Source organism: Budorcas taxicolor, chromosome 16 (assembly GCF_023091745.1).
Source record: "Budorcas taxicolor isolate Tak-1 chromosome 16, Takin1.1, whole genome shotgun sequence".
Lineage (NCBI taxonomy): Eukaryota > Metazoa > Chordata > Mammalia > Artiodactyla > Bovidae > Budorcas > Budorcas taxicolor.
Window position 1 is genome coordinate 64,801,538 of NC_068925.1, and position 27,614 is coordinate 64,829,151.

At 42.5% G+C, this 27,614-nt stretch overlaps 1 protein-coding gene across 1 annotated transcript in view; it reads left to right on the forward strand.

The window, feature by feature from the left end:
- The window catches only part of NPL (N-acetylneuraminate pyruvate lyase), a 37,320-nt gene that overhangs the window by 8,961 nt on the left and 745 nt on the right, over window positions 1-27,614 (forward strand). The window contains exons 2-10 of the mRNA XM_052654057.1: window positions 989-1,062; window positions 2,160-2,247; window positions 5,960-6,017; window positions 13,809-13,884; window positions 15,396-15,488; window positions 16,427-16,575; window positions 17,208-17,254; window positions 19,819-19,903; window positions 24,391-24,430. Coding sequence (XP_052510017.1) covers window positions 989-1,062; window positions 2,160-2,247; window positions 5,960-6,017; window positions 13,809-13,884; window positions 15,396-15,488; window positions 16,427-16,575; window positions 17,208-17,254; window positions 19,819-19,903; window positions 24,391-24,430 — 710 coding nt within the window. The remainder of the gene's footprint in view (window positions 1-988; window positions 1,063-2,159; window positions 2,248-5,959; window positions 6,018-13,808; window positions 13,885-15,395; window positions 15,489-16,426; window positions 16,576-17,207; window positions 17,255-19,818; window positions 19,904-24,390; window positions 24,431-27,614) is intronic.

A 27,614-nucleotide genomic window follows, 5' to 3' on the forward strand; every position in this document is an offset into this window, starting at 1 on the left:
TCTATCCTCCCCACCTATATTTTGATTGAGAACAGGTCACTTTATCTGATCTGTCAGTTTCTAGATTTTTAAACTCAATATGATTTTAAGGAAAAGAGCCCTTATTGCCTGAAGTATCAGATCTTTACAAGGTCAGTACTTTTCAAACTGGAAAGCGCATCCAAATCATCTGGAGGTCTTGTTACAGTGCAGGTTCTGACCAGGAGAACTGTGTGTGGCCTGGGACTCATCATTTCCAGCTAATATCCCCAGACACTGATACCGCTGTCCCACAAATGACACTTTAAAAGACAAACTGATGGCAAAGTTCCTTTCCAATTGTTAATCCCCTTTAGTTTAACGCTAACACATATAAATGGCTTTACGCCTTCCTCTATTGTCATAAATATTAAGTGCTAAAATTCTTCAGTTACTAAGATTGGATTTTCTTACTTCCTAAGAAGTGATTGCTTCTGGCCACACAGAAAATGTTAAGTTCTCATTTAACCGCACCCCAGCCCATCACTCTTCCCCAAAAGGGCAAAAGATAATTAAGTAATTATTTTTTAATTATTACTTGTAATGAAGTTTAAATGCAAAACCTTTGTGGATAGCTAGTAAGATTTTGCTCACATAATTGAAGCACATGTGGCTGAGTAGAGAAGAAAAAAATCCAGGCATTATTCAGAGCAGGCTAAGAATTTCACACTCTGATTGGGTGGATTTGAATAACGATTAACAAGAGAGAGCATTGGTTCAGCTGTTAAGAATCTGCCTGCCAATGCAAGAGATGCAGGTTGGATCCTTGTGTCAGGAAGATCCCCAGAGGAGGAAATGGCAACCCATGGCAGTATTCCTGGGAAATTCCATGGACAGAGGAGCCTGATGGGCTACAGTCCATGGGGTTGCAAAAGAGTCGAGCACCACTTAGTGACTAAACAATAACATGGGTTGAATAATCTAGAAAAGAATAAATGCACATTCTTTTCTGATTTTTTGTGTTTTTCAGAGAAATCAACTATTCAGTCATTGGTCGGTATGTGGACTATCTTGTAGAGGAACAGGGAGTGAAGAATGTCTTTGGTAAGTCATCTTTAGGGATTGCTCTACATATCTCGAGCTCAGTCCTTGGAAAGCAGATTACTAGCCTGGAGGTCACAGTGTTATTGTGTTAAAGGTTATGGTTGAGCCTGGCTAAGCAGTGTAAAATTTGTGAATTTTTAGGTTCATCAATTTTAGACCTAAAAGATGATCAAGAGATTATCTAATTTGGTAGTGTGCTTGACATCGGCCAGGAACTGGGACCCTTTACCAGAGCACTTGCACCTAGAGTAAAAGAGGCTATAAGGGGCTAAAAATCGCTATGCACACATGCAACTGGGGCAAATTATGAGCAATAAGATACAAAAAGGCCACGAGCCAGCGGCCACTTCTGAGGTGCTGGGAGCAAAAGCAGGGTGCTGCACACAATCCCTCCAGACTGCACAACGAGCAAGTGGGCAGACCACCTATGCCTCCTGCCCAACCCACGGACCCGCCCTCTTGTGACCCCCTTTAAGGACCGGCGTGCCACTTTGGGAAGCGAGCAAGGGTGCCTGTTTCTGGTTCTCCCTCCTGCCGGCTGCATCACAAGCCGCCATAAAGCCTTGCCTGAAATTCTCATCTGGCGTCTTACCAATTTCTATTGATTAAAGAGTCCAAGGACCCAGGTCTCTAGACAGAGGTCATTTTAGATCTGCAGTACCCACCATTGTCTTCGTAACTAAATGCCACTTAGGACCGCTGGGACATCCCAGTACTGGGTGGTATTGGTTTTCCTGCCATTAAACCCAAATAGAGAACTTGCCTGGTATGTTCGGAGACTTGCCTGAAACCTGGGCAGTCATCTCTGTCTCCATTTAAAATACTTACTCTCTATCCCTGAAAACAAGGACAAATTTGTAATTACAAGTCATGCCTAACCTTCCCGGTCCTTTTGATAAGATGAAGATGAACAAAAGACTGGGTCTGAAGTGAAGAATGGAAACATGGCATCACACCACTGGCTCCAGACTCTCCTCGGTGTGTCTCCGTGTCCCTTCCTCTTGAGCAGGGGTTTCTGCCCCTGCACTGCCAGCGTTGGTGCTGGAGGAATGACAGGTATCAGCTGGTCCTCCTGACTGACTCTCTGTTTGGAACAGTGAACGGCACGACGGGAGAAGGCCTGTCTCTGAGCATCTCGGAGCGCTGCCGGGTCGCGGAGGAGTGGGTAACAAAGGGGAGGAACAAGTGAGTGGCTCCATCGAGATAAACTCCCTTATCTGCCAGGGCAGCAGAGACCACAGCTCTATCCCAGATGACACAGCCTCCCTGCTTTCCGGCCACAAGTCTGACCCAAGGTCAGCTTGTGGGGAGAGGAGCGCCCTTCCTTTCCATGTGGAAGGGCAGCAAGACACTCCCGGCTCTCAGAGATCCCATCGTGTAACCGGAAACTGCCTCTGGTCTGTTTACCAGGCCAGTCCCTTGCTAGGGGTGGGTACCCTGTCCTTGGATGAGGGGCAGAGGGTCCTGGTGGTTGGCTGCTGTCCCTTCTGCTGAGCCGCTCAGCATCCTTCCCATCTCAGGGTGGGTCCTGTTGCTTCCATCACGTCTTATCTCTGCACATGACTCCACGTGCTCTCTGTGGTGCTTCCTCTCATAGTCTTAGGGAGCTTTCTGCATCCTCTAAACTTCAGTGCAATGATGGATTTTTGTCATAACACTCAATTCATGCCTGGGAAAACCAATAGAACTGCGTCAATTCAATAGGCGCAATGAACCAAGTTTGATTCGTTGTCTGCTGCTTTGTGTGTTATGCACTGTGCTGGCGCTGGGGATATAAAACAGGATCTCTGCCCTCAGGTTGCTTACCATCCAGTGGAGATGTCAGACCATGAAAACTAACACTGATCCTTCTGATAAATAGTGTAAACAGGGGTCAGAGAAGGGAGTGATTGACGGTGCCTTAGACTGGAGTTAAGTCTCCGATCCTTAAATGGCTTTAGAGCACCTGGCATGTGTGCTAAGTTGCTTCAGTTGTGTCCGACTCTGCAGCTCTGGGGACCGTGGCCCGCCAGGCTCCTCTGTCCATGGGGTTCTCCAGGCAAGAATACTGGAGTGGGTTGCTGTGCCCTCCTCCAGGGGATACTCCTGACCCAGGGGTCAAACCTGAGTCCCTTATATCTCCTGCATTGGCAGGTGGGTTCTTTAACACTAGCGCCACTTGGGAAACCCTTGGAGCACTTTGGGCACTCTGAAATTGTACGCCAAACTTGAATGTCCACATAGGCAATTTCTGTCCATTTTCAGCCAATTTTCAGTCTGATCCTGGGCCCCAAACAATTAAAGACCATGGGCAGAGTGAGAAAAGAGGATGGCTAAGTGTAAACATTAAGAAAAGCACCAGAGGGAATTCCCTAGTGTTCCAGCAGTTTAGGAAGCTGTGTTTCTATTGCCGGGGGTACAGCTTTCATCCCTGATCGGGGAACTAAGATCCCATATACCTCCCAGCATGGTCAGAAAAGAAAAGCACCAGAAACGGGGGGATAGTGAAGTGGGCACAGACAGAAAACACTCAGGAGGGAGATTAGGAGAGAGTCCTGTCACTGCAGGAAGGAAGGTCTTGTAGAGCATCCAGAGAACATGGGAATTAAGAGCAGGGCTTGAAGGCCAGACTGCCTGAGTCGGCTGCTGCCTCTGCTTCTCCATAGCTTTGTGAGCTCAGGCTGGTCTTAAACGCCCTATGCTCTGTCTATCAAGCCGGAATGTTAATAGTACCCATCCTATAAGGTGGTGGTAAGGGTCCAAGCAGTGCCTGACATATAGTACTAAGGATTATATAAGAATTCACTGTAATTTTTGCAGTAGATGCCGTGTCCATTATAACGTTTGTTTTAATAATTGTTAGATGCTGTGAGAGTCTGCAGAATGGAGGATTGAGAAGGCAGGAAATGACCAGTGGCCTCAGAGAGAGCAGAGCCCATCGGGTCATTGTCACAGAAGCAGCTGCAGAGGGGGTAGAATGCAGCAGACACCTGGAAGGGGGACCAGTAAGGGTAGTTTATTCTCACACTCAGAAAAACCTTTGCAGGTGGGGACTTCCCTGGTGGTCCAGTGGCTAAGACTCTGAACTCCCAACGCAGGGGGCCAGGTTCTATCCCCAGGCTGGAAACTAGATCGCACAGACTGCAACTAAGACCCAGCACAGAGAAATAAATTTTAAAAATACTTTAAAATTTAAAAATACTTTAATTTTAAAATACTTTAATGAAGGGAAGGAGAAAGGGAATAATGGATTAGAGAGGAGGAACCAAGATTAAAAGAAGGGTAGTTTATTTCTCTCACAGTAGGAAAGTCTTAAACACATTTCCATGCTGAAAGGACAGTGCCATTGGAGAAGAGATAAAGAGAGTGGAGATCCGATGCCTTTGATGGAAGATCTCGGCGGGGCTTGAAATAAAACCAAATGTAGGTAGAGTAGCTCTAGGAGATAGATAAGCTGGGAGGAACACACCAAAGGGGATACAGCTAAGCACAGAGATGAGGAGGGGGAAAAGGGAGTCTGTGTGCAGAGTGCCTTTATCTTTGGTGCCTTGGAAGCAAGGAGCAAGGACATCTACCAAGAAAAAGGGGTTGTGGGGTAAAATTTAGAGCTTGAGGTGAAAAGTCAAGATTTGGAGCAGCCTCTTCAGGAACTTGGAAAACGAAGTAAGTCATGGAGGCTAGAACACTCTGGGGAGTCTTTTCCTCCTGAATTGAGAAACTGCAAGTTTGCACTAAAGCCACAGAGTCAGCAGCCTGGTGGAGAGGAGAAGCAATGCATGATTGTTTTAACCTACGCCAGGAGATGGGGTAGTAAAAGGGTTAAGGGAGCCATGCAGTAAAGCTGCTGGTGAGGGTAAAAAGCCAGCCACCTTTTCTCCTTTCAGAAATCTTCTGTTATCCTTTACAAATGCAGACCTGATCACAGGACTTCCCAGTGAGACCCCATTTTACCTAAGACAGCACAAGTCAAGGGTGATGGGAGGACTCAGTGCTCAGGCCTCAGTGACGACACATCTCCATCCCGTGAGAGCGGCACGTGTGTCATTCAGAGTGCCTGGAAGACTCACCAGCATGACTGAATTACAGCTGAGTCATATTGATCCTACCCACAGAGGACCAGTCTAAGTGTGGCTTCCTCCCAGGGTGCCCTGTGGCACACATCCAAAGATGATCATTGGCGTCTCAGAGAAAACCTCTTCCGTGGCCAAATCCTGAGGACTTTCAAGATAGGGAAAAACTTTTCACAGCGAGTCCATTTTGTATAGGACTGATTCCTGGATGTGCTCCTTAAGGAACCTCTGTATTTTTATCTCCAACCCCAAATATCTCAGTTTTACACCTATCTGCATGTATACAGTCACCATCAAACGCAGAATCTCTAACAAAGAGTAGTCAGAACAAGCCCTCGAGTATTGATTAATCTGTTATTGCTTTCAAAATTCTATTGCTTCAGTTCAGTTCAGTCGCTCGGTCGTGTCTGACTCTTTGCGGCCCCATGGACTGCAGCACGCCAGGCCTCCCTGTCCATCACCAACTGCCGGAGTTTACTTAAACTCATGTCCACTGAGTCAGTGATGCCATCCAATCTCATCCTCTGTTGTCTCCTTCTCCTCCCACCTTGAATCTTTCCCAGCATCAGGGTCTTTTCAGATGAGTCAGTTCTTCGCATCAGGTGGCCAAAGTATTGGAGTTTCAGCTTCAGCATCAGTCTATTGCTTGGTTGAATCTTAAATTGTATTCCCTGGACTTTTTAAAAAAAATCCCTGATCAGATTCATTTAAAGTAGACCACGGTAGAATTCACTAGTCTTAAGAGTGAGATTAGCCAGATATTAGCTAACTGGTAAAACCAGCACAAACCAGAATAGCACAGCCCTTTGTAAACTTCAAGTGATGCAACAGAGGTTTCTCTTTTGCAGACTGGATCAGATAGTAATTCATGTGGGAGCCTTGAGCTTGAAGGAGTCACAAGAACTGGTATGTATGTGGGTCCATCTGGGAGAGACCACTTGAGGGACCTCCATCTTTATGCTGGAGTTAAAGTCAGTATCATTTTTGCTAAATATTGGATGCTATGCTGGTGCATATAAGGTCTAGAACCTCAGGGTAGCCAGCATGGAGCTATGAAGAGAGCGGCCCAAGCTGTTAACTGCTGTAGCAGAGAGTCAAATAGGAGACAGAGGCACCTCTTCTATTGGGCAAAGTAAGGATGGGTATGGAGCTATCTGGCTTGCAGGTAAGGAACTTAACTTGAGCCAACCTCAGTTTTCTCTGGGAAGTAAAAGGCAAGACCATCTGCTGGGCCTAAAGGAGATGGAGTGAGTGTTCAGACATGAGAAGTGGTAAAAATTGAGAATTAATGCCTGGAGAATGGAAGAGAAAGTTTAGACAGAAGAAGCTTGCCCCCACCCATGTTTATAGCAGCACTGTTCATGAGGTCGAAGCAACCTAGATGCCCATGGATAAATGAATGGATAAAGAAAAGGTGGAATATAGTATACATACAATGGAATATTATTCAATATTGAAAGGAAGCAAATCCATCTTGTCACATGCTGCAGTATGGATGAACCTCCTTGAGGACATTGTGCTAAGTGAAATACTCCAGTCACTAAAGGACAAATACTATATTATTCCTCTTATGTTATGAGGTATCCAAAGTAGTCAAATCCACGTAAACAGAAATTAGAATGGTGGTTACTGGGGACTAGTGGGAGGGGGAAAGAAGAGTCGTTTAATGGGAATAGAGTTTGTTGTCTGAGAAAAAGCAGCAGGCTATAAAACAAAGAAGTGCATTTATTTGGGATCTTGTTTTAAATAGAAACTTATCGTTGATTTACAGTGTTGTGGTAGTTTCTGGTATACAGCAAAGTAATTCAGTTTTATACACACACACACACCCCCCTAGATTAAGCAGTTATTACCTTCAGAAATCTATTGTTTGGTTGAACCTTAAATTTTATTCCCTGGACATTTACTTAAATCCCTGATTGGATTAATTTCAAATAGACCTTGGTAGAATTTAGTCATCTTGAGATTGAGGTTACTTAGGTATTAGCTAACTGTCAAACAAGCACAAACGACAGCAGTGCAGCCTGTCTGCATCACTGTAAACTTCAAGTGATGCAACTGTGTTTTCTCTTTTGCAAATTGGATCAGATGTATATATAAAGAATATATATTCAGATTCTTTTTCATTATAGATTATTACAAGATATTGTTTATTACAAGTTCCCTGTGCTATACACTTCCTTGTTGTTTATCTGTTTTGTGTGAAGTAGTATGTATCTGTTAATCCAGGATGGATGAACCTAGAGAATATCATACTAAGTGAAGTAAGTCAAATTTATAGGTGGAATCTAAAAAAATGATACCCGAATGAACTTATTTACAAAACAGAAACAAACTCACAGACAATAGAAAACAAATTCATGGTTACTTGGGGTCTTAGAGTTACAATCCAGGGAGCACAGATTCCAGCAGCCACCGAACAGTGCCCCTCTGGGAACCAAAAGTCAGGAGTCTTTAAAGGAAAACAGAGAAGTACACTTAATTTCCATAAGTTATTTGCCAAGAGCTCTGATTGGGAGGTCCATATCTTCTTCCTTTTTTTTGGTTACAATTTATTGACTGGTCAAGTGTGTCTCAGATATGCAGATGATATCACCCTAAGGGCAGAAAACAAAGAGAAACTAAAGAGCCTCTTGATGAAGGTGAAAGAGGAGAGTGAAAAAGCTGACTTAAAACTCAATATTCAAAACACTAGGATCACGGCATCCAGTCCCATCAGTTCAGTCACTCAGTCGTGTCCGACTCTTTGCGACCCCATGAATTGCAGCACGCCAGGCCTCCCTGTCCATCACCAACTCCCGGAGTTCACTCAAACTCAAGTCCATCAAGCCGGTGATGCCATCCAGCCATCTCATCCTCTGTCATCCCCTTCTCCTCCTGCCTCCAATCCCTCCCAGCATCAGAGTCTTTTCCAATGAGTCAACTCTTCACATGAGGTAGCCAAAATATTGGAGTTTCCGCTTTAGCATCAGTCCTTCCAAAGAACACCCAGGACTGATCCCCTTTACTTCATGGCAAATAAATGGGGAAAAATAGAGACAGTGATAGACTGTATTTTCTTGGGCTCTAAAATCACTGCAGACAGTGACTTGCAACCAGGAAATTAAAAGATGCTTGCTCCTTGGAAGAAAAGCTGTCACACACCTAGACAACATATTAAAAAGCAGAGACATCACTTTGCAGACAAAGGTCCATCTAGTCAAAGCTGTGGTTTTTCCAGTAGTCATGTATGGATGAGAGAGTTGGACCATAAAGAAGGCTGAGCACTGAAGAATTGATGCTTTCGAACTGTGGTGCTGGAGAAGACTCTTGAGAATCCCTTGGACAGCATGGAGATCAAACCAGTCAATCCTAAAGGAAATCAACCCTGAATGTTCATTGGAAGGACTGTTGCTAAAACTGAAGCTCCAACTCTTTAGCCACTGATGCAAAAAGCCAATTCATTGGAAAAGACCCTGATGCTGGGGAAAATTGAAGACAGGAGGACAAAGGGGTGACACAGGATGAGATGGTTGAATGCCATCATCGACTCAAATGGAGATAAGTCTGAGCAAACTCCAGGAGATAGTGAAGGACAGGGAAGCCTGTTGTGCTGCAGTCCATGAGGTCATAAAGAGTTGGACACGACTAAGCGATTAAACAAGTGTGTCTCACTTATTATCAGTAAAGGCACATTTCTGCACATTACCCCAAGATGCCTTTCTCAACAGATAGCTGCTGCTGCTGCTTTTTTTTGTTGTTGTCAGCAGGGTCAGCACAGTTCACAGTTTAACAGGATGGAGCCCTGAAGTTCCTATTGACAACTCCTTCCACAAGTTTCAGATTTGCAGGATAAATAAGTTCTATAGATCTGTTTCTCGACAATGTGAATATATTTAGCAGAACTGAACTGTACACTTAAAAATAGTTAAGATGGTCTTTTTTTTTTAAACCTCACTGTGCAGCTTGTATAATCTTAGTTCCCCGACCAGAGATTGAATGCAGGCCATAGCAACGAAATCCTGGAATCCTAATCATCAGGCCACCAGTGAATTCCCAGTGGTGCATTTTTCTAAGTCACAATTTTGAAAAATAAATTTTAAAGTAATTAAATTTTTTTAAAAGGATTGCCCCAGCGGTGCTAAAAACCAACTAATGTTGTACGTCTTCAGTTTGTCCCATCACCACTCAACACAGCTGTGGGAATTTTCTTCTAGGCACACTCTTTAATTAGAACATAGGAACAAGAATGCAAAGGGTTACATTGCTCTGGGTTTAGAGGTGAGCAGGTTAGGTGGAGTAAAACTGTGGCAAGGGAGGAAGGAGTTAAAAGTTGCTAGCAGAAAAGTAAATGGTGTGGTGATTTTGAAGCCTTTGTGAGTGGAATAAGTAAAGAAAGCCCAGAGATACTGTAGACTGGACTGCTGTCAGTCAACTGTTGACTGAAAAAAATGTGCAGCCTAAAAGGCAAGAATTATATTTTAATCAGCGTCCTTAACTGAGGACTCAGGCCTGGGGTTCAGCCACTCAGCTAGCTCTGAGGGACTGTTGCAAAGAGGCAAGGGAAGAAGCTGGATGTGTAGGAGTTTCTGGCTGAAAAAAACCAAAAATAAACCATGTAGTTGAACATCAAAAGATTATAGCTTATCACAAAAGTACATTTCAAGTTAATCATTTTCGTGCTTTTCTTTGTATGGGAAAGTGCATGCAGGCTTACTGAAACCGATCCTTTGATATGCATGTTTTTCTCCATCCTGAGTCCTCAGGGCACCCTGACCTGCTGGCTGCAGCAGCTGATGGCAGTTTGGTCGAAACACTGTTAACTGAAATGGCAGAGACGTTCTTTGTCCACATAACTTTGAAGCTCTAATTCCAAGAAGCACAATGACCCGATCTAACTCCAGCATCTTCTTGTGGGTTTTGTTTGATCAAGAAGGAAATGGCAACCCACAGTGTTCTTGCCTGGAGAATCCCAGGGACAGGGGAGCCTGGTGGGTTGCCATCTATGGGGTCGCACGGAGTCGGACACGACTGAAGCGACTTAGCAGCAGCAGCAGCAGAAGCATGAATGCAAAATCGCTTCAGTTGTGTCCAACTCTTTGCGACCCCGTGGACTGTAGCCTGCCAGACTCTCCTGTCCATGGGATTGTCCAGGCAAAAATACCTGAGTGGGTTGCCGGGCCCTCCTTCAGGGGATCTTCCTGGCCCAGGGATCCAACCCATATCTCCTGCATTGACAGGCAGATTCTTTACCACCAGCACCACCTGGGAAGCCCTTGTTTGATTCTATTTCCTGTTATTTGAATTAATTAGTTAGGTTTAATGTGTCTATTTATTTATTTATTTTGGCCCTGATGTAGTATTTGGGATCTTAGTTCCCTTACTACAGATTGAGCCCATGCCCCTCGCAGTGGAAGCCCAGAGTCTTAACCATTGCACTGTTAGAGAAAACCCTATTAATTGAATTTAGAAATGGGATGCATACTATATACTTGCAAAACTGCAATTCAACACTCTTAGGCAAGCCACAAGTGAAGGCATGACTAAATGATTGCTTAGTAAGCCTAGAATCAGAACTTGAAAACTTGATTTATTCTTTTTGATTTGTTGTTCCTACAGTTGGTCTTTCAAGTAATTTAGTATAGTGGAGGAAATCTTTTTTCTCCCCCTTCTCCTTTCAATTGCCATTTTCTCCGATGGAAGAGGTGTTAGTTGCTCAGTCATGTCTAACTCTTTGCGACCCCATGGACTGTAGCCCACCAGGCTCCTCTGTCCATGAGATTCTCCAGGCAAGAACACTGGAGTGAGTAGCCGTTCTCTTTTCCAGGGGATCTTCCCAACCCAGGGACCGAACCTGGGTCTCATAAATTTTAAAATATTGTCATATCGTGACATGAGAGCCAATGTTGCTCATTGGGCTCAATACTGCTGCTGCTGCTGCTAAGTCGCTTCAGTCGTGTCTGACTCTGTGCGACCCCAGCAACAGCAGCCCACCATGCTCCGCCGTCCCTGGGATTCTCCAGGCAAGAACACTGGAGTGGGCTCAATATTAGAATAGTATAAAGATAATCCTAGCATAAAGATTAATCCCCTGCCGTGGGATAATCTTGCGAAAGAGACAGTAATATTGGCATCTGCTTAGACATAAATCTCCATTGGATGATGCCTGAATGGGCACTGCCATCAGCTATCTATGAAGTGGTTTTTGTCCTTCCTTTTACCTAAGGTTACCCTACTACTCTTGTCCTAAACAGTGTACTGAATGATTCAAATGTGTCCCATTTCAATCCTGTATTACTAAAATTCTGTCCAGTGTCCTTGACTGGTCTTTAGACTATATTCCAGTCTCTTTTTGACTCTTCTGCTTTACTTCTGCAGAAAGTTAATCACATCTATTAGATACAGATATCCATGGTTAATGTGATGCCCCTTTTAGGTAATGGGGCGTGTTTCACACATCCACTGGGTATTTGCAATGTGTTCAGCACCATGACTGATCTGAACACAAGAGTCAATAAGATCTGACATCCTACCCTCAGGGAATTAACTCTAGTTGGAGACCAGTAACCATATGCAACTATCTTACAATGTGGTAGGCTTAGGTGCTCTACTTGAAATACATACAAAAAAAGTTATGAGGGCTCAGTGGGAAGAAATGTTCATTTTTTCTGAGATAATGTGAGAAAATGTCAGAAGAGTAGCACCGTATCTTCTGTGATGTGTATAATCTTTCTACTCAAACTTTCTCAACTGCATTGCTGAAACCATTGTGGCATTTCAGGACGGCGTGAAGGGTATTCCGAAGAGCTCCAGTCCTTTATGTCTCAGTGCAGAAAGATTTCAGCAAGAGGCAAAATGATAGCTAAGAAGTGATTTATTCGAATAGGATGCTTGTGAGGCTTACACAAGAGAGTGGGCAAGAGATTACCGGGCTATAGTTTTATAATCAGAGGAGAAGTGGGGAGGGGGAGAAGACCTTCTTTGTCTTTCTTGAATAGACATCATGCTTCCAACATCAGTTCCTCCTGCAGGTTGGGCAGGGGAGTTTTCTTATCCCTTCATGGTCAAGCTAGGTACACAAATTAGTGTTTTTCATGGGTGCAAAGAGTGTGTCCTAACAACGGAGCTCACTGGGCATGGCTTAGGTCTTACGATTGTTGTTATTCAGTCGCTGAGTCGTGTCCAGCTCTTTCCTACTGTTGCAGTTGTTTTATTGTTTTGGTCATGTCTCATGCTTCTGCTGCAAAGCCAGCATGCTTGCTTTTGTGGGTAAGCAAACCTGCTTTCCGGAGTAATCATTAACTTACAGAGGTCTCCCATTTTTTGTCTACTTATAATCCACTAGTGGCATTAACTATTTAATCACCTGCTTTGTCCCTTTACTCTGTCCCTAACATTTCCAGTCTGTAATAAAAATTTTGAACTGTGACTATTGTATCTTTGGAGAGGAAAGTCGGTATCATCCAATGGGCTGAACACTGGAAGAGCAATGACTTTTGCAAGTTTTGCTATCATTAACAGTTACAGTTTATCAAAACAAGCTGCTCATGTCTCCATAGCAAGATTTTTTTTGCAGTGACAATGCCTCGGAAGGTTCAAGTTAAATACACAGCTCACCTCCTCCAAAGGTCTCTACTTAGCAACCTGGGATTTTCCTGGTAATGACATTATTAAACAAAGTCTGTTGTTAACCTCTAGTATCTAAGTTAGAGGTGAATATAATAAATCTCTTACTCAGGATAGTTGTGATATTGTGATTTATAACAAGAAATATATTGAATTGGCTGAAAAATCATTTGTTTTTTTCCATAAGATCTTATATATTTGGTTTTTGTCCCATTTCTGGCACTGAGCTCCTTAAAACCCTTGGAATTCCCAGAGATGAGAACAATAAAAGTGTCTCTTGTCATGTTAATGAGGTGATTTTTGGAAAGCACTTAAGGTTGGGAGCTGGTTGCCAAGAACACCAAGCAAGTGAATTAAGGGGTTGGAATTTTCATTCTCAGCCCTCTCCCTGCAGGGAGGGAACGGGGCTGGAGTTTGAATCAGTCATCAATGGCCAATGATATAACCAATAATGCGTATGTAGTAAAACCTCATTAAACATACCAAAGGATGGATTTCAAAGACCGTCTAGTTTGGTGAACATGTAGAGATTTGGGGAGGATGTGGGAGACGTGCCCTGGGAGACGATGCGGAAGTTTTATGCCCTACCCGCCCCGGCCCTGTGCATCTCCTTGATCTGGCTGTTCCTGAGTCACATCCTACTTTAGATATAGATAAAGTAGACAGTGGTCTCCTCAGTCAGTCATTTCTCTGATTTCTGTGAAACACCTTAGCAAATTATTTGATCCTTGGAGGGGGTCATTGACACCTCCAATCAACAGCCCGTAGGTCAGAAGCACAGGATAACATGGCATTTGAGGTGAGGGTAGTATTCTTGCCTGGAGAATCCCCATGGACAGAGGTGGCTGGCGAGCTACAGTTCATGGGGTCACAAAGAGTTGGTTCTGAATGAGCAACTCAGCACAGGAGGCTGGTCTTTTGGGATTGAGCTCTTAACTCGTGGAAGCTGATTCCATCTCCAGATAGATAGTGTCAGAGTTGACTTGAATTGTAGGAAACCCAGCTGGTGTTTGAGAATTGCTTGTTGGTGTGGAGCAACCCCCACACTCACCCGCATTGGAACTGTGACCAATGGTCTTTCTTCTTTTAAAGGCCCAACATGCAGCAGAAATAGGAGCCGATGGCATCGCTGTCATTGCACCTTTCTTTCTCAAGCCATGGAACAAAGGTAGGTAGATAGGTCTAAACACACAATGCCACACATGTTCCATTTCTTTATGCCATCATTCCAAATGCTTGTATTTAACTCATGGAAGTAAAATCCTATGAACTGCCGTGAAGAATCTCACGGCATGAGACCGCCATGGCATAGTAATTCTCTGGAATTTTCAGACTTCCTGGATCCATAGGAGAAAAGACTCCATTAAAGGACTTTGGCTCTTTTGCCAAGTAATCTGATTAGGTCATTCACCAAGCCCGGGGTCAACCTACAGGTGCCTGTGTTTGGGTTAGGTGTCCACTTCTTGTCTAGTCAGTTGTGTAGAGTGTCAGATTACGTGGCAAAGCGTGAGACCATTTTTCTCCAAAAAATAAAAAGAGGAATATAAGTGATGGGCATTTTGAGACTATATGTACTACTATTCAAGTGAGTAAGTGATGAACTGGAAAAAAGATTTCACAGAAATATCCATTGCTTTCAAAATATCAAGTTCTTATTTTCTCTATGGAAACTATTTGTGGTTTCCAAGTGTACTGAGTCCTTTTAATTCTTTTGATTAGCAAAAATACAATACAAATTAAAAAGGATTAAAAGCACAAGATGTTATTTGCATGCAGTTAAACAAATATTTATTGGTAGCGAGAAAATAGTTGTTAATATAGACAAATAATTTAAATACTACAATTCGGAAATTTAGCATGAATATTTAAAAAAATTTTTAACATGGTTTTTCATTTTTCTTGCATAAATACTTTCACAAAAGACAAAAAAATACATAGTTTTGTCAGAAATATTTATCATAGATAGAAAACATCACCACAGCATTCAGATGAAGTACATTGGATTTCTTTTCCCACTATTCACTGGCATCCATATGTAAGCAGTCTTGCTGGATTTGTTTATCATAAATACCTATATAAACAGCAGTGAAGTTCCTGTTAAGGTTTAAATTGGATGATGTAGGAAACCCCAGGTCTTCAGTAAACCAAACTGAACTCTCTTCTGAAAAATATAAATTTCTCTCCAAAGGGGAAAAGTACCAAACTTTGGTTGAAATGTGCCATTACTTTCATGTCTTCCCATTTTGAGCAGATGTTGTTTTATCTTTTCCTTGTAGGATTTTCTTAATTACAACTTTATTCTGATCTTAATGCAAAGTCTTTACTATTCACTGACCACACTTACCCTGCTGGGTAAGAGGAAGAGGATCCTGTTTGATGGGCTCCTGGTTTTTGTAAGAGTATTTCATGACTTAGTACGTGGGAAGATTTGCACCAGTTTTTTGTTAGAATTTTAGTACAGTAGGAAGGTGAGCCTCTTATTTTGGCCCTTCTGGAGAGAGGGAAACAAAACTTTGCATGAAGTGAATTGCAGTAGCAATCTCAGAGATAGTAAGTGTGGTCAAGAATTTTCAGCCTCCGAAACAGATGGTTGCATGTCACTCGGTGGCTCATTTTTCCCTGGGGAAAGGCAGTGTTTTACACCTGTTCACACCATGACTTTTCCTGCTGTTCTTTCAGATGTCCTAATTAATTTCCTAAAAGAGGTGGCTGCTGCCGCCCCTGCATTGCCATTTTACTACTATCACATTCCTGCCTTGACCGGGGTGAAGAGTAAGTACCGCTTCTTTCCACGTTTCTTTCCCTTTACCCCTCACATTGTACCCTACTTCACTAACGCACTCCCACACTCCATCCCATCCCACCCCACCCCATGTCACAAAATCACAGGACTATTGACTAAGATAGTTCCAACTGCTCCAAAGTAAGTCACTCATCAAAAATAAGTCAGCCTGGGACTGCCCTGGCGGTCCAGTGGTTGAGAATCTGCCTTCTAAAGCAGGGGACGTGGGTTCGGTCCCTGTTTAGGGAATTAAGATCCAACGTGCCACTAGGCAACTAAGCCCATCCGCAACTAGAGTCTGGATGCCGCAATACCCAGCATAGCTGGGGGGGAAAAAAATGTCCGTCCTTAGCAGTCTTCGACACTACCTTATAATGGAATATTTTAAGTATGAAAGACAAGTTGACCCCTAGGCACTTCTAGCAGACACCCTGGGTCTGTGTCACACACCCCTCCTTCTTATATGGGAAGATACAGCCCGCAAACACCGCTAGGACAGTTGGCTTTGTACCCTGCCACATACTCAGTGCCTGGCACACAGGAAGATACTCTGATCTCTTCTCATTTTTCTTCTAGCTTTTCTGTCATCATTATCGTACTTCTCCAGCGTGAAGACTGTTACAGTTAGATGAAATTTCTTAGGAAGCTATTTTAAAAATCCTGCTCCTCTTAACTTCCTTAAAAGAAAACACTTAAGTTGCACTTTATAAATATCCGTCTATTGTTCAAGGAACAGAAGATTTAGATCTATAATTTGACAAGTACAGACGAACGAGGAGGCAAGGGCAAGTGGCTAAGTTCAGTCTGCAGCCAGTTGCAGCTGAGAGCAGCTCCTGGCAGCTCTGTACAGATGTATGGGGCTAGACGGGATGTCATCTGATACTTCCCGAGATGTGCAGGTGAACAAGATGTTTACTGTTTTGAGCAGTTCGTGCTGAGGAGTTGTTGGATGGGATTCAGGATAAGATCCCCAGCTTCCAAGGGCTGAAATTCAGTGACACAGATCTCTTAGACTTCGGGCAGTGTGTGGATCAGAATCGCCAGCGACAGTTTGCTTTCCTTTTTGGGGTGGATGAGGTAAGTCACCTCCTGGCATGTCCCAGCTGGTTAGTTTCCCTCCCAAACAATTGATGTAGCTGCTTATATAGTAGCAACTCTTCTCCTTTTTCATCATAGTAATTATGTTTTTTGTTTCTGTTTTTTTATAATTTTAAATTTTTATTTGCTATTTATACCTCAATAAAACTGAAAAAAGTCTATCATAGCCTCATGATGAGGCTTTTGCCATAATTTGTTAGAAGCAAGTTATTGGTCCCACCCACTCTCAAGGAAAGGGACATATTCAGAGGGTAACAGTAACAAACAGAGATCAGGTAGGCCGTCTTAGAATTCTGTCCGTTATAATGAAATAACTTAATAGGTTACTGAACAGTATTTGTACTATTGGCTAACAGCAATATGGATGTCACTCTCTAGCATGGGGAACTAGGGTAACGGGGAGAAAACTGCTTTATGTGACTATTCCTTGCACACACTGCACTGCACAAATTTATTGATAAAAGTTATAAGAATATATAGTAAAAAAAATCTGTCATTAAGCAGAAGTTGAATGTAATTATGTAGAGTATGTTCAATGATGTTTATATTTTACAAAGTATACGTTTTTATCTGTCAAAACATAATGGAAGAAAATTTTTGTTTCTGATCAGCAACTGTTAAGTGCTCTGGTGATGGGAGCAACTGGAGCGGTGGGCAGGTAAGCAGGACTCGTTTTCCCCAATGATCATAACTGTAAAATTCCCCCCAGGGCCATTCATCACCTGAGTAGTTGTATTTCCTGCATGTAAACCTTTTCTAAGAGAAGTTGCCCTTCTTTGCCACATTCTCAGTGAAAATGAATTAAGTAGGGCTTAGCACTTTGGTGGGCTTCCCTGGTAGCTCAGCTGGTAAAGAAGCTCTAACTCTATCAACAGTATCTTAGACTAATCACTGGATTCTTAAGAGTAATCAGCAAGGCAGGAGGTTCTTGAAACTCAGAACAAGGGTGTTTTCCCAGTTTCTCATACAGTAACTCAGGATCAGAGAAGTTTTTATCTTGTACTGGGAACAGCAAGTTCTTACCTCCTCCTCCTCTAATGCAGGAGACCTGGGTTTGATTCCTGGGTTGGGAAGATCCCCTGGAGAAGAGACTGGCAACCCACTCCAGTATTCTTGCCTGGAGAATTCCCTGGAAAGAGGAACCTGGCGGGCTACAGTCCATGGGGTCTAAAGAGGCAGACGTGACTGAAGGACTAATTTTCACTTAACACTTTGTTAGTGGCTCAGCCATTGTTTTAAGAAGCAGCTGTTGCCGTTAGAGGTGAGGCACACAAGCTGAAAGCGTGCATAGAACTTCTTTGTCAGAAATTACTTGGTTACAAATAACAGAAAACTATTCCAACTAGCTTATGTGAAAGAATATAAGTTGTAAAATACTGGGAAATTTCATACACCCCAAGGGGAGGGAATGCAGTGAGGTGTCAGAGAAGATGAGAACCCCAAACTGCAAAGCTCTCAACTGCAGGCTGTTCTCCATCTGTGGTCTTTGGACATCTCTCTATCTCCCTTCTCTCCAGACGGGCTTTCTCTGCTTCTGCATGCACGTGGCCAGTCATGGTGCCTGATTGGGGGATTTCAGGCTGTCACTAGATAGCACTGCCAAGCCAAATGTCCATGTAAAGCCCAATCAGTTGCAACTGGGAGGGGAGAATCATATGGCCTGATGTCTACTCAGCAAAAGGCTCTGGGACGTTCGATTGAGCATGTCCACTGCACATGTTAACCTAATTCATTAGAAATGTGCCTGCAAGCAGGTTGAACTATCTATATTAACTGAAAGTGTATTTTTCCCCCCGGTGGGAAAAGTACAGGGGAAGCAAAGTGATAACTCATAGCATATCTTGGTGAGCATGGCTTTGATGAAGAGTAGTTGAGTTGGATAATCTTAATGGCTCTTTCATCGAGCCAGGATGCCTGAAACAACCATTGTCACACAGGCCATTTCTACTGAGGAAACCTGAATGCCTGGATCTGCTGACCATGGAAGTTCTTTTTAGATTTTTTTTTTTTCTGACCTTCATACTAGGCATTTTTATTCTGTCAACATAATCTGAAGGCAAAGTACATTTGGTCACACTTCATTTCTTCTTAATCATGATCAACATTCCAAGACCCCTGAGACATTCATGTAACATATTGTGAACTCCAGTGTTTCACATCTGCAAGTAACTTACCTCAGCAATTATATTTTATTCTTCCCTATTTTATTACTGGGAGAAAATATAAATTTCACATTCTTGGAATCCCTTGTATGGACTCCAGGGACTACATATTTGAAGTACCAACAATATGCTGTTCCTGGTACAACAAGATAAAACCCTTCTCTGATCCTGAGTTACTGTACGAGAAACTGGGAAAACATCCTTGTTCTGAATTTCAAGAAACTCCTGCCTTGCTGGTTTCTCTAAGAATCTAGTGATTAGTCTAAGATACTATTGGTAGAGTTAGAGTTTCTTTTTTAAGATGGCAAGAACATCTTATCAGATCAGATAACTCTCACCTCTGTTTTTGTTGAAGTGTAATAGAAGGCGGTACAAAGGGATGGAAAACCTTCTTGACAACTCTGTAGCCTTTCTTTGAGGCATAGCATCTTCACGGCAAAATGGAGACCACATCTCCCTCACAGGGTTTTGAGAGGATCAGACATGGTTTATGTCAGGCAGTGAAATATACTAGTCAATGAGAGGTCTCTCATATTATTATTATAATCAGTATTAATATTATAATTAGAAACTAGTCTCTAGGTAGCATGTAACTTGACAAAGAATTGAGGTAATCTGCTAGGATTTTTCCCCTTTTACTGTGGTGCTCCATTCACCCTGTTCCTCAGTTTAAGGTTTCTAGGATGTACTTTAGACATTGCATTTTATCCACAGTTCGTATCTAGCATTGCACCTCTGTGTGTGCCCTGGGTCAGGTGTTGCCCTCATTCACTCTTTGCCAAATATACCTCTGTCTTTCACTTTTTTCCAACTCTACCCTTTTTCTATTTTTCCTCCCTTTTCTTCATTCCCTTTAGTGTTCACTGCCTCCTCTGCACTGCTTAGTATTGCTGGAAAATTCAGAACTAAAGACACCTGATCCTTTAATAGATTAGGGCCCAAAAATAGACTTCTGGAAGGCTTGGTATATTTTTCCCTTTTAAGCTTCAGAGGGGTTTGTAGAGCTGGGTCTTCCCGCTGAGTTACTGATCCTACAGTGTGTGCTGTTTTCTCTTTCTAGTACCTATAACTACCTGGGAAAAAAGACAAAGCAGATGTTGGAGGCTTTTGAACGAAAAGACTTCTCTTCAGCTCTGAACCATCAGGTTAGCTTTCTTTTTCCCTCCTTAGAAGTCACAGCCTTTTTTCTTTCCCACTTGAGAATTCTTATTCTCTCTCATCAGCATTCCTACCATGCCTGCCCTCTTTAAAATTGCCCAGCTGCTTCTTTCTGTATTTTCTGTCTTTATTTTTGTTTAAAACCAAATCTGCCCCCATTGTCCACGCTCCCTACATGTCTAATCAGGACAGGCCCCATACAGGAATGACTCCTTTCTGTTTCTCCTAGAAGTGATCTTATTTTTAATCTACATTCAAAGTGTTTTTATGACTGTGAAATAATAGTGATGGGTTTCTGGGTAAGTGACCACATGCCATCCTCTTGAGAATTTCACACTTGAGTCACCAGAGTATATAAAGAAGCTCTGAAGCTGGTGACCCAAAAACAGGAGACTTTATCCAAAATCAGAGCAGGTCAGTCTCCTTTGCCCTGGAAATGTTGCTGAGAACTTTATCCACCAGGCAGGAAACAAGAGCTGAGTAGGTGATCCAAAAGGAAGTTACCAACTTTGAAACAGGAAGAGGAAAGCATCAGGAACTGGTGTGTCTCAGGGAAGACCCCTGGGGGAAATGGTGGGGGCTGTCAATGTTGCAGGGAGGACAGCCTCATGGTCTAGAGAAGGAAGAGCTTCGCCAAAAGCTAGAACCAGTCGCAACAGCTGGTAGTGTGTATACTTTAGGTAAACAGAATAAAGGGGAAAGAAAGAGTCAGCACAACAGAGTGACTTCTGGAAGCCCTAAGAGGTCCAGGAACTTTCAGGATCATAAAAGTGACCAAGAGGAGTAGCCAAAAAAAAAAGAGTGGGAGTGAAAGGCATAAGCAAGATCAGAGCAGGTGGTTGGTTCCAGTAAGCTCAGATAAGGGATCTTTTGAATAGGACAGGCCACCATCCTGTCCTAATAATGGACTCATTGGGAAAGACCCTGATGCTGGGCAAGATTAAAGGCAGGAGGAGAAGGGAAGGCCAGAAGATGAGATGGTTGGATGGCATCACTGACATGAGTGTGAGCAAGTTACGAGAGTTGGTGATGGACAGGGAAGCCTGGCCTGCTGCAGTCCATGGGGTTGCAAAGAGTTGGACATGACTGAGTGACTGAACTGAACTGGCCACCATCAGGGCAAATCAGGAATTACAAAGCAGAAGCCACAAAGCATCCTGAAGGTTAGAGGGGGTGACCTCAGCTCTAACCAAGAAGAGAACAGGAGGAAGCAGTTGCCAAGAGTGATTAAATACAGCCCTCCTGGGACTTCCCTGGTGGTCCATTCCTTAGGAAACTACCCCGCAACACAGGGGGCATGGGTTAGATCCCTAGTTGGGGAACTAAGATCCCACATGCCACGGAGCAGCTAAACCTTTTGTGCTGCAACTGCTGAGCCCACGCCACGCGGGAAGGTCCAGAGATGGAAAGAAAACCTGCATGCTGCAACTCAGACCCAACGCTGCCAAATTTAAATTAAAAAAAAATTTTTTAATACATCCTTAGCCTTTAGCCCTGAACATTGAGCCAGCCTAAATTTACTTCCTACTTATAGTTTAAAACAGCTTATTTAATATTCATCTTTGTTCAGCCTCAGACCAGGTGAGGCTGAAAGCAGGAACACCATGAGGACTTAGGAGGCTATGTCACCTAGATTAAGCATTGGAAGGATGTTGGTTTTAAACTAAGACATGAAGTCTGAATTGTGCAGACTCATGCCCTCTCTTTTTATTTATAATTTTCTTCTTCCTAAGTTTCCCAGAAAAAAAGTGTTTCTGAAAATTTCAACCTGTTCTGAGCTGAATGGTGGGAAGATCATAGAATGGTGTAAACCATGACATGGATGCGAGATGGACCCTTCCATTTAGTGGTTTCTTTTATGGGTTGACTCAGCTTCCATCTCCATCCCATTTTTTCTTTTAGCCCTACTCAAATAAATCATGTCTCATAAAACATTATTGGGAAGGAGTTTAGTTCATCACATTCTATTTTTTCTTACAGAAAGCCAGTGTGAGTGGGTCTCATTTACTTATTTGTTAATATACCAAGGGCTGAACTGATGATTTCAGTAAAGCTGGTCTCTGCCCTAAAGGAGTTTGTAGTCAAGTGAAGAAACAAACAAGTAAAAAGTTAGAGCTAAACTTACTCGTTCTCATAGATTTAAATGCCGTCCATTATATTTACAAAGTGAAATGATACATATACAAAGATATTCCTTATAACATTGTTTATAATAGCAAAAGATGAAAACAGCTCAAATATCCACCCAAGGAGATGGTTAACACATTGTTGTTGTTTAGTCATTAGGTTGTGTCCAGCTCTTTTAAGATCCCATGGACTTCTCTGTCCATAGGGTTTTCCAGGCAAGAATACTGGAGTAGGTTGCCATTTCCTCCTCCAGGGGATCTTTCTGACCCGGGGATCGAACCCATGTCTCCTGCATTGGCAGGTGGCTTCTTTACCACTGAGCCACCTGGGAAGCCCAAAAGACAGCTGGGCACAGCCTAAAGGGAAAGGTCCCACCGCTATGTTTGAGTTATTTAATGGATCTATTTACAGCCCTTTAAAAGTTTTATATGCACAGATGTGAAGAGATCTCTATGATATATTAAGTGTAAAAAAAAGCAACAAAGTAGAGACTTTTGGGGTTTTTTATTTATATATATATTTAATTTTATTATGAGTAGCTAAGGCAGTGGCATCCCACTCCAGTACTCTTGCCTGGAAACTCCCATGGACGAAGGAGCGTGGTAGGCTGTAGTCCATGGGGTTGGTAAGAGTCAGACATGACTGAGTGACTTCACTTTCACTTTTCACTTTCATGCATTGGAGAAGGAAATGGCAACTCACTCCAGTGTTCTTGCCTGGAGAATCCTAGAGATGGCGGAGCCCAGTGGGCTGCCATCTGTGGGGTCGCACAGAGTCAGACACGACTGAAGCGACTTAGCAGCAGCAACATTATTAATGAATGGTTTGATTAAATTATTTCCACTGAGCACCAAGCTAAGACAAGGTTGGATAGTGTGATAGTGAATAGGAAATAAAAGCTTAGAAGAGAAGCAAAGTAGAGACTTTTGAATGTAATGTGCTGTAGTTTGTATGCCAGGGAAAAAAGAACATATGCATATACGTTCTTGGTATTCAAATTTTATTCTGCATTGAATTTTTTATTGCTTATATACAGTTGATTAAGGGCTTCCCAGGTGCCACAGTGGTAAAGAATCCACCTTGCAATGCAGGAGATGCAAGAGACACTGGTTCAATCCCTGGGTGGGGAAAATCCCCTTTAGTAGGAAATGGCAACCCACTTTAGTATTCTTGCCTGGAAAAATTCCCATGGACAGAGGCACCTGCCAACCTACAGTCCATGGAATCACAGAGTCAGACAGGACTGAATGACTAAGCATGCATGCACACACATGCAATTGAGTAAAACAACATAAAAAGCAAATGTTATTGAAAATGCATCTCTATTGAAAATAGTGAGATGGAAGGGGATCTCTTCTTTTTAAGGATTGCTTCATGAATTTGTGGATGAATATCCTTTAATGCTAGAATGAGTTACAGTTCGGCATCAATACTACTTCTGGTTTTTGTTTTTATAGAAATAAGTTCTGTGAAAGCATGATCATATATATTAGTAGATAAGAATGGAAGAAACTTTAGTATAAGCAGTGTCCCTCAGTCCTTTGAGCGGTTTTTGAGTCATATGCCACAAATCACAGAATGCTTGATCATTTAATGATTTTCAGCTGACAGTGTGAATCACATTAAAAGCAATGTTGAAAGGAAAAAATTGAAAACCCTATGATCTTTAAGAGGACTTGTTATTCATTAATTAGAGGAATCACTCTGTCAGCTCTCTTCGTGGATGCCAATACCAACATTTGATCTGCTTTATTTGATTCCAAGAGGTGTCCCAAGGCAGTGATATAGGAGGTATGTCTTTATTTTTTCAAAAGTAGGAGAAGGATTGTGAAAGGGGAAATAAAAAAGGATAATCTACACCTCCATTATGTGTGAATCCTCTCTCTGATCAATTTTAGAAATAGCACTTATGGAATTTGAGTATCTAGAAATTGATTCCCATAAATCAACCTTGGCCAAGTGTCCCCAAGGTGTCTTGGAAAGTAATCCAGAAGTTAGAGCACCCCAATTTGGAAACAACTACACTAGCTGGTAAGCTTGTCTATGTAGCCTGGATGGGTAGAGGTTATCTTCCCCACCCTAACTCTGTATTGAACTGTTCCTTCATTGGAGCTTCTTTTCTTCATGGGCTCGATTCATAAAGCTTATATATATGGAAAGATTCTACCTTATCCTAGATGGATCTCAACCATCCTCACTTGGCTGTTTTTCTCCATTCTGTCAGACCTACACAAAACTAAGATGTGTGGACCTTTGGTTTGAGGTTTCTGTAATTTGACCTCCAAATTCTTTAAATTGTTACCACGGTTCAGTAATACTGACTGTAGATTTGTTTGTTTCTTTCTAGTTTTGTATTCAGAGATTTATCAACTTTGTGGTCAAACTAGGTAAGTTTCCCTCTTTGTCTGCTACTCGGGAGGGTTTGGGGGCTTCCCAGGTGACACAGTGATAAAGAATCCACCTGCCAGTGCAGGAGATGCAAGAGACTTGGGTTCGATCCTGGGTTGGGAAGATCCCCTGGAGTAGGAAATGGCAACCCCGCTCCAGTATTCTTGCCTGGAAAAAAATCCCCTGGACAGAGGAGCCTGGCAGGCTACATTCCATGGGGTCGCAAAGAGTTGAACACGACTGGGCAACTGAACACGCAACACTGGGAGCGTTTCACAGAAAGTGATGAGAGACTTTCATCACTTTCTCCAAGGGTTCAACAAGAACACCTTTTAATCAGTTGTAAGCAAGGTTTTATCCCTAATGCTAACTTTCAGAACCAGTCCTATAAAACGGTGAAGTAAACCCAGTTGGAAGGTCTTGGCACCCTTCTGCAAACCTCTCTTCTCCATATTAGCACTTTACTCACCTTCCTACTCTGCGCACACACCATTTTTTACCCCTTTTCTTCTAAACCATCAATACTCCCTCCCTTCCCTTGCCTCTGCTCCTTAAAATTCTACTACCACACTATAGCTGATTTCAGCCTAAGTATTTGGAAGAAATCAGCTTGAATATAGATCATACTAAACTGTGAATGACTGATAGCTCTCCCAAGAGTATCTGCAATTTAAAAGTTTATTAACACAAGTAAGCTTGAATGGATAGAGGTTTGAATAACATGACAATGTAAAGTTTGAGGGAAATACAGTGAATCTGAGTAGAGAAACCTCTCCACAGTCTCCGAAGTCTTATCCCATAACAAATGACAAATGCCACCATTCACTCCACTTCTGCAAGAGCTTGGCCCTTCGTGAGAACCTGGGTCAAGTCCAGGAAAAGTTTTAGGCTTTTTCTTGGCAGACCCTTCCTTTCAGAGCCTTTCTGCCTCTTCCTGGCAAGTCCTCCCAAGCCCTAAGCACCTATTATGTATTATGTCCCTCATTCTCACGGGTTTACAGCCAGCTGTCTTTATCCTTCAAAGACAATGCTTCCCATTTGCTTTTCCACTTCGATGATTTTTGGTCATATTTGTATGCCACCAGTACTAATGGATTGGCCACAAAGTTCGTTCTGGGTTTTCCATAACTAGAAGGAACTTTTTGGCCCACCCAATATTGTTAGCTATTATTATTCCCTTGTCCCAAACAATAGTTTTCACAAAATCATGGGTTGGTATATGTTCCTAAGGTGCATAAAAGTAGATATTGAACTACTACTAGTTTTTCCAGTTTTTAAAGAACTAAACGTTTAGCTGTATGTCTAAGATCACTTTGCATACCAGCAGTGATACTGCAAAGAAGGCTTTTTCTTCCAGTTTTATTGAGATAAATTTGACATGCAGCATGTATAACTCTGTTTCTGTCTTTGTTTATTTTTTGTATTTTAGATTCCATAGATAAGTGAAATAATATAGTGCCTTTTTCTGTCTGACTTATTTCAATATCATTTAGTTCAACACCCTCTGGGTCCATCTGTTATAAGCTTCAAGCTTTCGTTCTTTTTTCAGTTTCAGTTTCAGTTCAGTTGCTCAGTTGTGTCCGACTCTTTGCAACCCCATGAACTGCAGCACACCAGGCCTCCCTGTCCATCACCAACTCCCGGAGTCCACCCAAACCCATGTCCATCGAGTCGGTGATGCCATCCAACCATCTCATCCTCTGTCGTCCCTTTCTCCTCCTGCCCTCAATCTTTCCCAGCATCAGGGTTTTTTAAAATGAGTCAGCTCTTTGCATCAGGTGGCCAAAGTATTGGAGTTTCAGCTTCAGTGTCAGTCCTTCCAGTGAATATTCAGGACTGATTTCCTTTGGGATGGACTGGCTGGATATCCTTGCAGTCCAAGGGACTCTCATTCCATTGTATATAAGAGAGACTTAATAAATGTGATAGCCTTATCGTGAAGGTAGTTCTCCCTCTCCTACCATTCATGATAAGAATAGGAGGGCCACTTGCATTTAACAAAGTATTTTCTATGTATTTAGCCAAGCTAGTATTTTCCTTCCCAATGCTCACTTGTTACGGACTGTAACTAAGTTACCTTAGGAAAAGAAAGTTACTGCTCATACCTTTAATCTAAGAACAATAGCCAGTTAAGAAAACAAATATCTTCCTGTGCTATATTCTGGATTATTTCCTTAGACCTACCTTCAAAATCACTAATGTTATCTTTAGCTATTTTCTACAATTTCATTCACTGGTTATATAGTTTTCATTTCCATTCTTTCTTTTTGGTTATTTCTTCCAGATGATCCCATTCTTTATATGTCCTTCTCTTAGCCTATGGCTTCTATTCTTAAATATTTTCTGAAATCTCTTTCAGAATTTTGTGTCATCTTTTCTTGGGATGTGAAATTTGTGAGTTGTGTATTTGCTGGTTCCCATGCAGCTTCTTTTTCCTTGTGTGCTTTGTAACTTCTACCTCTGAATTCATCTTCAAAGACAGTTGTTTCCTGGGGAATTCATTGTACTCCAGGTTGTGAGGTGTCTCATCAAGTGATTTTATGTCTGCCTCTTCAAACACTTTAGTTTCATCAGTTCTGAACAAGTCTTTAGGTCTATTTTTTAGTATGATTCCTGTACTAAGCACATAATATAGATCCAGCATTTATATGTGGCACAGGCTTGGGATTTCTTTTACTTCCTTTTCCAGCCATGGACTTCCTGGTGCCTCAGACGATAAAGCATCTGCCTACAATGCGGGAGACCCAGGTTCATTCCCTGGGTCGGGAAGATCTCCTGGAGAAGGAAATGGCAACCCACTCCAGTATTCTTGCCTGGAAAATCCCATGAACGGAGGAGCCTGGTAGGGCTACAGTCCATGGGGTTGCAAAGAGTCGGGCACTACTGAGTGATTTCACTTTCACTTTCCTTTCCAGCCACAGCCCTGGCAGAAGTCAGGCTCCCTTGCCTCTTAGGAGAGTTTTTCTTTGTTTGTTTGTTTAGTTTGGTTTTGTTTTTTCTATTGCTTTTCATGTAAGACTGACTACCAACTTTACACTGGGAGTTTTAGGTCCACCTCCTTGCTGTATACAGACTGAAGGCTTTATCTGGCATTGCAACCCTAATCTAAAACACTAGTACTGAGTCATAAACTATTACCTTAATTAGTGCATTTTTCAGGGACTTCTTAGATGTGCTGGAACT